This window comes from Eurytemora carolleeae, unplaced genomic scaffold (genome assembly GCF_000591075.1).
Source record: "Eurytemora carolleeae unplaced genomic scaffold, Eaff_2.0 scaffold113, whole genome shotgun sequence".
Classification (NCBI taxonomy): domain Eukaryota; kingdom Metazoa; phylum Arthropoda; class Copepoda; order Calanoida; family Temoridae; genus Eurytemora; species Eurytemora carolleeae.
Genome location: NW_019396138.1, coordinates 370254 through 379618, shown reverse-complemented (window position 1 = coordinate 379618; position 9365 = coordinate 370254). Strand labels below are relative to the sequence as shown.

The 9365-nt window shown below is 34.7% G+C and overlaps 1 protein-coding gene across 1 annotated transcript in view; it reads right to left on the bottom strand.

The window, feature by feature from the left end:
- Positions 1–1723: 1723 nt before the first annotated feature.
- LOC111696098 (uncharacterized) overlaps positions 1724–9365 on the bottom strand; it is a gene marked incomplete in the record, with an annotated part of 18229 nt that continues 10587 nt past the window's right edge. The window contains 4 exon segments of the mRNA XM_023465634.1: positions 1724–3536; positions 4947–5302; positions 5416–5551; positions 5825–5990. Coding sequence (XP_023321402.1) covers positions 2049–3536; positions 4947–5302; positions 5416–5551; positions 5825–5990 — 2146 coding nt within the window.

Sequence of the window (9365 nt, the reverse complement as noted above, 5' to 3'; positions counted from 1 at the left end):
AACTTCCATCCCAAATCTCTCAAGGTTATTTATATGTATATGAAAAGATTTACGTCCAAGCCTGTAGCTAAATATTAATTTATCTCAGTCCTGCATACGGTCCAACACTAATCAAAACTAATTTCTAAACGTGATAGATTTGATATTGTGAAACCCCGGAGAAACCCCGACATGTGTTTTCATCCTTGTCCTGAACCTTTAATGGAAAACCTTAATTATATTTATATATTGAGAGATAGTATGCGTACAAGAGAAATGCGTCCTGTATGGCGTGAATGTGAGAGCGTGTTACGTGTGCGTAAAGTTTAAAAAGTGTGAGTGATTAGGTTTAAACGTGAGAACATGAGAAACTAGAAGAAGGGTAAATCAAGACAGGAAGCAGGACGAATATCAGCGGAGCAAACACAGTTCTTATGAATAAAAATTTATTGAGAACCGATATAAATAGAAGGAATTCAGTTCATAAGAGTAATAAAAGATGACGAATGTAAGGAGAGCATTTGGTATCTAAGGACTTCAAAGCTCCGGAACAAGATAAATGTCAGCAGAAAAACTTAATTACTTAAGATAATAGGAGAATAGCAATTATAATAATTTAGATTTCTAGTATTAAAGCAAGGCAGAAAGAACGGGGAAATCAGAGAATTTCAGATAAAAGTTATAAGAGAACGACAATAAAGAAGCCAGATGATACGGTAACGGAAGGATAAGGATCGAAGGAAAAAATATTGGAGAAAATGAAGAGAAGGAGGGAGGGTACACAATTAGAAAAAGAACCAAGAGAAGAAAGAGAGAGAAAAGAGTAAGAGAATCAACTCAGATGGTTTAAAAGGGGGGGGGGGGATGGGGAGAAAGAAGATGTGAAAAGACCAGAAGATTGGTGAGCTGGGTGATAAGGAGAAATGGGCGGGGAAAAGGAGGGTGAAGCGCGCGTACTGGAGAAAAAGAAGAAGATGTAAGATAAAAAGGAGAAGAAGGGAAGGTTCAGGAGGGGCTGTTGGGAGGGCTGAGGAGGGGCTGTTGGGAGGGCTGAGGAGGGGCTGGGAGGAAGGGAAAAGATATTGTAAATGCATATTTGAACAAGAGGAGAGCCGGAATTTAAATTGCCCTGATATGTTTTGTAGACAATGGGTTGTCAGTTGGTGGAATAGTTAAAGTTTATATCTAGATTAGATTGTTCACGTCCCTTCTACTCCTTCTCTCTCAACCCAACATGGTTTAATACCCTGTTAAATCTCTAGGTATAGGTTTACACAGACAAAATGAAGAGTTACCCAACCCTTCTTCACGAATGAATTTAGTAAACATATTCAATTTCCATCGAAAATTGAATTGAGGATTATACACTTTAAAATGAAACTTATACTCGAAAATTATTCAGTTTGTACACTGCTATAAGTTTCAAACAAAATTACAAAAAGACTGATAGATATGTGATATTTGTTTTAAATCCCTAACATTCTATTATTATTTTTAAACAAAATCTTCGTTATTTAGAGTTATTTAGAATAACTTGGTTGGTATTTTTCTTTGTCTAAAAGCGTACTTTTAATTCTCTTTGCAACTTTATTCTTATAAAATATTTATTGTGAATTTAGACAAAATCTTTAGTAAAAGTGTAACTAATTAAAACTTTACTTTATGATTCTCTTTACTATTCTCGAACCAGAATTGTTGAACTAGAAATGTGAATATATCATTTATTTTACAACAATAAATATCAACTTGGTTACAAATTATTATTAAACAATTGATTTAAATATCAAAATTTAAGAAATTTCGTAACATATTGGCATATTTCCTACACCGAAATGAAACCTTCCACAAGTTTTCACCCTTGATAATTATTCAGTATTCATTCATTCTTCTTCTTGGGAATATATAGAGATAGTATCACAGTATTCCTGCTGAAACCAGAAATGGTTCAATAGCTAGGTTTAATATTTGACATGATGATGCTGGTTGACTAGTAGATCTTGATTAAGGTCGGTACTCCTATAGGTTTGGATATATCTCTCCGAGGTTGTGTGAGAAACTGCTCGTGGTGTTCAGTTTGGTAGTGGAGGAGGGGGAGGAGGAAGAGGTCTCTGGATGCTTCGGTCCTTTCCACCAGGAGAAGGTTTCGGAGGAAGTTTAGGAGTTGTCCTGGTTTTAGGAGGAAGGATAGGTTTCCTCTGAGCTGGAGTAGAATAAGGAGGGAGACTTGTTAGTCCTGTTCTTTCGGCCTGAGACTCAGGGAATAGAAAAAATGAACTCTTACTCTTTGTAATTCCTTGATTATCATTTCTTTTGGAACTTCCGGTTTCCAGGGAGTCTGCACTACCGTAGAATCCAGGTTTAGGAGAAGCTCTTATCCCACCTCGTTCCAAGGTGTCCGGGTCAAAGTTGAGAGCAGTGGAGGAAAACCTGGAAGGAACCTGATTAGAATTTACCGAGATGAGAAGCTTGTTAGAATAGACTGACTCATTATCTCCGCTGATGGAGATCATCATTTTCTCTCCTGTTGAATATTCATAACCTTGTTCTCCGTGGTCTCCAGTACTCTCCAGCGTGCTCGCATCATACTCGTTATTTATATACACCTCAGCAACATTCTTCCTTCTACCCTCCTTCATCTTTACATTCACCACTTCATAATCATCTTTCTCCGGCTCAGCTTGAACCCTACTGCGTCCTAAGAGGTTAGGGTTTGTGTATATATCCCTTAGTCTACAGTTGGAGTTAATATCGAGACTGTCGTATTCAAAATCTTTTCTCATTGTGCTGTTGGATGAGTAAAGACTTTCAGAGTCGCTTGGAATAACCTTTGGAACCTTTGCAACCGCGGTGTTGTATAATTCACTGACAAAATCCTTTTTTTGCCGATTATTCTTAAACCTGGTGAACTCTGACTGGTGGAGAGGATGAGTAGGAAGAGAGGGTCGACTATTTGTCTCAATATATGTATCTGAATCCGTGTCTGTATCATCAGAGTCGGCAACATCAACAGTTTCGTTGTCTGTATCAAACTCGTTTGATGTAACGACGTCTGTTTGTGTATCGCTGAGATCACTGATACTAGAGGATCTAGTGAGAATCCCTGAATCCAAACTCTGAGGATCACTTGTACTCAACTTCTTCATCTGAGACTGTGCAGTACCCTCCTCTTGTGTTTCATTAATCTCCGTCCCAACCTCGCCAGGATTACCATCATTTGTTGCTCTATCAGAATGACTATCATTAGATTTACCAGTTAAAGTATTGGCACGACTCTCCTCTGGAATACCTTCAAGATGCGGAGCAAACCTGCGGTTATGGCTTCCGGCGGGTTTGGGAAGGCCGGACCCATTGCTCATTCTGGGACTGCTCAGTTCTATTTTATTCTCATCTTCTCTTCCTTCCCCCACATTCACATCATGCTCGGAGTCAAATATATTCCTTGCAACCTCTCGGTTGAGTTTACCCTGGACAACCTTCTTGTGAGCTTCAAGCAGTTTTTCATTCATCTCTAGAACTACTGACGCGTCGGAGTCGGAACCAGAGCCAGATCCAGATTTCTGAAATTAGAATAGTTTAGTTCAAGGATAATCACCTCGTTATATTTCTCCCAACTGTAAAACCGTTTGTGAACCATGAATCCCTATTATGGTTGACCAAAGGCTGAACAGATCTATTCTCCAACCTCAGCACATAGTTATATTAGTTTGTAATACTGAACCAGAGAGGAGTAATTAAAGGATGAATGAATGGAATTAGGTGAATGATTATATGAATATGAAGATGGTGGATCAAGTTTTAAAAGGATTGGAAAGGGGGGGGGGGTAGGTTTATCGCTCCAAATATTGCTTTATAGACAGATAATTAGTTTAACCAATAGTTTTTGCTCCTTTGAAACTATACGCATTATGCATATATTAAATATGCGTAGATTTAAGTAAATTATACCAAACTTCTTTATCTTCGCTGAAATTAAAGATTCCGTAAATGGATTTGTTTAATTATTCTCCGTGTGGGTTAAAGGAGATGTGGGTTTAACGATTTTCTAACTTTAATCTTCAAAATGTTATGCAAAGGATATAACAACAGTATTAAGCTATATGTTGGTAGGATGAAATCAAACGCTTTTACGAACTATATGTTGGTAGGATGAAATCAAACGTATTTACGAACTATATGTTGGCAGGATGAAATCAAACGTATTTACGAACTATATGTTGGCAGGATGAAATCAAATGTATTTACGAACTATATGTTGGTAGGATGAAATCAAACGTATTGACGAACTATATGTTGGTAGGATGAAATCACATGTATTGACGAACTATATGTTGGTAGGATGAAATCAAACGTATTGACGAACTATATGTTGGTAGGATGAAATCACACGTATTGACAAACTATATGTTGGTAGGATGAAATCAAACGTAATTACGAACTATATGTTGGTAGGATGAAATCAAACGTATTTACAAAGGATGAGACTTCAGAGACGACTGCTGACATTCATAGTCACCGTAGCTTTAAACTTGGTTCTTTCTTTGCCAAAGCATTTCGTAAAGCATAATAAATCTATATTCAAGGCAAGTGATTCAATTCCACCTTGAAATGGTTATATTTAAGCGCTAAAGGTCGTCTAACTTTAAAGTCTCATCCTTTGTGGTTATCCCTGTATATCCAGGTTGTGCAAAGTTATACACCAGAGATGCCACACTTGGTGTGCATTAAATAAAAATATTTTGTAGTTTTGAGAACTAATTAATTAACAATCATAGAACACAACATACGATAATTCCTTATTAATATAAAGGAATTGAGTCTTTGCCACAAACTCAAATTTTCTTTTCTCAATATCTTTGCAGTTTGATGGTGTAAACCTGTAATATTTTAAACTTAGATTTTTTGATTTCACATAATTAAGTTTAAAAAATCAGACTCAATTCCTTGTTGTTCTAATTTCATCTATTTACCTTGGTTATATCATAGATATGTTCCTGGTCCTGCCTAGAGTGTATGGAACAGTGAGTTGAGGATCTGGAACTAAGTCTCATCTTGTTGTTCCCAGAACTCCCAAAATAAGGATTAAAGGAATCCTCTAAACCCAATATTTTCGAGGATTTGTGCCCAAGGCCTTGCGGCAGAGGAAGGTTTAAGAATTCTTCTCTCAACCTTTTATCTCTCTGATGCCTTCTCCGGATAAGAAGAAACACGACCATGGCGAAAAGGTAGAGCATGATTAGGAACCCGGAGCAAATACCTATTGCAAGATACTCTCTCTCAGTTAATTTCTCTCCTGTTTTCTCTATCTCAGTTTTCTTAAGTTTTCCTGGAAAAAGTCAAATCATCATATATCAGACAATTAAACAATATATTTAAACAATATCAAGTTTCCTTCCCACCATGAGTTGACAAGAAATAATTTGAAAATAAAGTAGAAACCTGGAGAACCCGCCACACGAAATGATATACACGGAGAGTAGAGAGAGTTCTCCTTCCTTCCTAGATCCTTACAGAGAAGCTGGATCAAAACCAGCCGTCCTTCAAGGGTTGAATGAAGGCTCTCTCCTCCCATCCACTAAAATACGGTGGTTTAATAAATCAACTGATGCTAACCAGTAAAAAGAAATATTTCACTGCGCTCAACTTTTTCTAGCACTTCCAAATCAATATTCAAACCGCGAGCGTATCATTGATCCTAATCCAATCCTCAATCAGATCTGACGGAGAATAATTCTTTATGTTTGATCTAATCTAACAAAACAATGTGAGCACACACAAAGAATTGTAGGTAGAGGATCAATAATAAGGATGAGTATGAATATTGAATATTACGTGGTAGAACTACTACCTGGAGTAAGGTTCTCTTCCCCTCCTTGAAAAGCTGGAACGGTTGCTGGAATTGCTCCGTGATGTTTTGTAGATCTGTCCATCCCGTCTCCGTCATTACATTAAAGGTGGAGACAACACAAACCGGAGAAGAAACTGAACCCTCTGCAGGAATCGAAATATCAGCACTGAAAAATGTTTGTCATTAAACTCAATTAAAACTGTTTTTTAAAAAATTGCAATGCATTTTAATCATCTTTTATGTTGTATATGTTGCATACTAAAGAGTGTGTATGCTGTATTGAAGTGTGTGTATGCTGTATTGATGTATTGAAGTGTGTGTATGTTGTATTGAAGTGTTTGTATGCTGTATTGAAGTGTGTGTATGCTGTATTGAAGTGTTTGTATGTTGTATTGAAAAGTGTGTATGCTGTATTAAAGTGTGCGTATGTTGTATTGAAGTGTGTGTATGCTGTATTGAAGTGTGTGTATGTTGTATTGAAGTGTTTGTATGCTGTATTGAAGTGTGTGTATATTCAATTGAAGTGTGTGTATGCTGTATTGAAGTGTGTGTATGCTGTTTTAATGTATTGAAGTGTGTGTATATATTGTATTAAATTAGTATAGAAGGAGGTGTATGTTATACTAAAGTGTGTGTATTTTGTATTGAAGTGTGTGTATATTGTATTGAATTTGTGTATTTTGTATTGAAATGTGTGTGCTTTATTGAAGTGTTGAAGTGGGTGATTGTTGTATTGAAGTGTGTGTATGCTGTATTGAAGTGTGTGTATTCTGTATTAAAGTGTGTGTATACTGTATTGAAGTTTGTGTATGTTGTATTGAAGTGGGTGTTTGTTGTATTGAAGTGTGTGTAAGCTATAATGTTTAATAGTTAAATAGATTGAACTGACATAAATTAACCTATTCTCCTGAAGAATACAATTAACGTAATATTTGAAAAATGTTAATGACAATTTGTCCATTACATTTAACTGTGTTTCTAGAGTCACACGACCTTCGGTAAAAGAACCCAGGTGGGGCAACAAGAACATATATTGTATTCATGTCCCCACATTCCAGTAATAAATAGATAGCTAGATAGATAGATAATACGCAATAAAACAAATAGGTTGAGGAATTTTTAATTTGTCAAAACATGAATTTATGCAAAATTTTAGTATTATTGTACAGTTACAAAAACATTCAACACTCTCTTTAAAAAAATACTTAAAAATTAATGAAGTCTGGATTTTCATAGATTCTTGCATACGAATGTAAAAATCTCAGTTCTTAGTGATAGGATCCAGTTAAACCAAATCTAATATTAAAAATGCACCTTCGTTCGAAAAGAAATGGCAAAGAATTTTTAATTTTTAAATCTGAAACTTTACAATCACCCACTTTCAGCAATTTACAAGTTTTTTAAAATAGATTGAGATAAATTAGTTTATCTAAACAAAAAACGTGATTCATTCGACAGTTAGAGTTAAAAAGGTTTTCAAGAATTAAAACACCTTTCTTACATATTACATAGAAAATCAATATATCTCTTAAATAAGACAAAGAAGTATATATTTTGAATAAGATGAAAAAAGAATATTTATCTCTACCTAAGTATAAAATAACGTGATTGAACCTATTAATATCTCTTCTAGTTTCCTTTAATAAAAATCTGAATTTAAAAGAATTAAAGGCGTAGGTATCAGGGAAGTAAATAATCGGCTTGAAACGGCCTGTAGATGAAGATTAAAGATAAAACACCCTTGCCAACCAAAACATTGAATTAATAGATATTCAAGCAGTTATTTAGTAGATAAGGAGGAAGAGAAGATCTTTATGCTCAGAGCTATCTTTTTATCCCTTGATATATTAATAGGCGGCCATTATTTTTAATCTCTCAGGAGGAACTATGCAGTTAATTACTGTTGAAAGTATAAATGAGGTTTATGCATGAAATGAATATTGTTGAATGTAATAAATTGCATTTAACTTGTCAAATACAGGGCGAAACAAAAAACATGAAAAAATGGAATCAAGATGTCGTCTTTATTGGTCTTAATGGTCTTTACTTTCAAAACATTATAAATGTATTATGCGTGTAATTAAGGGTTGTTTGAGAGTAGAGTTTGTGTTTGTTAGGGAAGTATAAGAAGGATTTGTGTGGGAAGTAAAAGTAGAGTTTGTTAGGGAAGTATGAGTAGGGTTTATGTGTTTTTAGGGTTGTCTGAGTAGGGTTTATGTTTGTTAGGAAGATATGAGTAAGGTTTATGTTTGGTAGGGTTGTATAAGTAGGGTTCATGTTTGTTTGGATTGTATGATGTGGTTCATGTTTGTTAGGAAGGCATTCGTATGGTCTATGTTTGTTAGGAAGGCATGAATACGGTTTATTTTTTTTAGGAAGGATGAGTAGGGTTTATGTTTGTAGGAATGTACATATGAGTAGGGCTTATGTTTGTAGGAATGTACATATAAGTAGGACTTATGTTTGTTAGGGTTGTATGAGTAGGGTTTATGGATCGTATGTAGGTGAGGGTAGGTTGGATCTACGCATATTGTTCCATGATACTGTATCTGTGTAAAATCAGATTTATCTACCGCTCAATGCTTGCAATTATGATCCTAGGGTTCGCATATTCTGATGCATATCTATTTATAATATATATTGGTTAGCATATATTCAATCCTGCCGGTAGAATAGCTTCTGACAAGAATAGTTTCAATATTTCCAGGATACACACATAAAAAAATGAAAAATACTCGATATTATATTAATGGGTCCCTGTCACATGTCACCACGCGGCTTATGTATTAATGGGGGTAAAAAAAATGTGTTTTAAAGGTTTTTAATTTTGTAAAAAAATTAAAATTCTTGAAAATCCGTGAATTTTTTTAAAAATACCGCGAAATTTTTTTCTTCTTTGTTTTAAAATGTAAACAAAAATAACTGTTCACTATTTAAATAGAAGCGCCCTAAAAGCCTAGTAAGAATAAATTATTTTAGCCGAGTTTAGTGAAATATTAAAAAAACCATTTTGTTTTTTTAGTGCTACGCATATTTATCTTGGTGTTCGATGTGTGAGTTTTATAATATGGTTTACAAATGATGTTCGAACAAAACCTTACCCACTAGATAATAAATAGCCAGACATCTAGTAAATATACTAAAATATAAAAAAGTATGGATATAAGAAACTTTATTCTTTAATTTATCAAGATTAGAAAAAAGTATTTTCTTATTTTATATTTGAAAATTTTAACAAATATTTGTACTTTGGTGGGTGTATTATTAAGAATTAGTTTCGTCTTAGAATTCTGTTATATAGAAGACTGATGGTTACTCAGACAAGACTTAAACCATATGTCGTGCTATTTGAAAACATGTAACTAAGATAAACGAGCTGGTCCAGTTTAGAGATTTTGGAAAACTTGGCAGCTTCACAAGTTTAATCAAATTAAGAATGTACGAAACGTTATGATATCAATATTTGGATCAAATAGTTTCAGGATATATTTAGTCGGTGCTTTGCTATAAGATACGGATTACAAGGGGGAGGTGGGGGGGG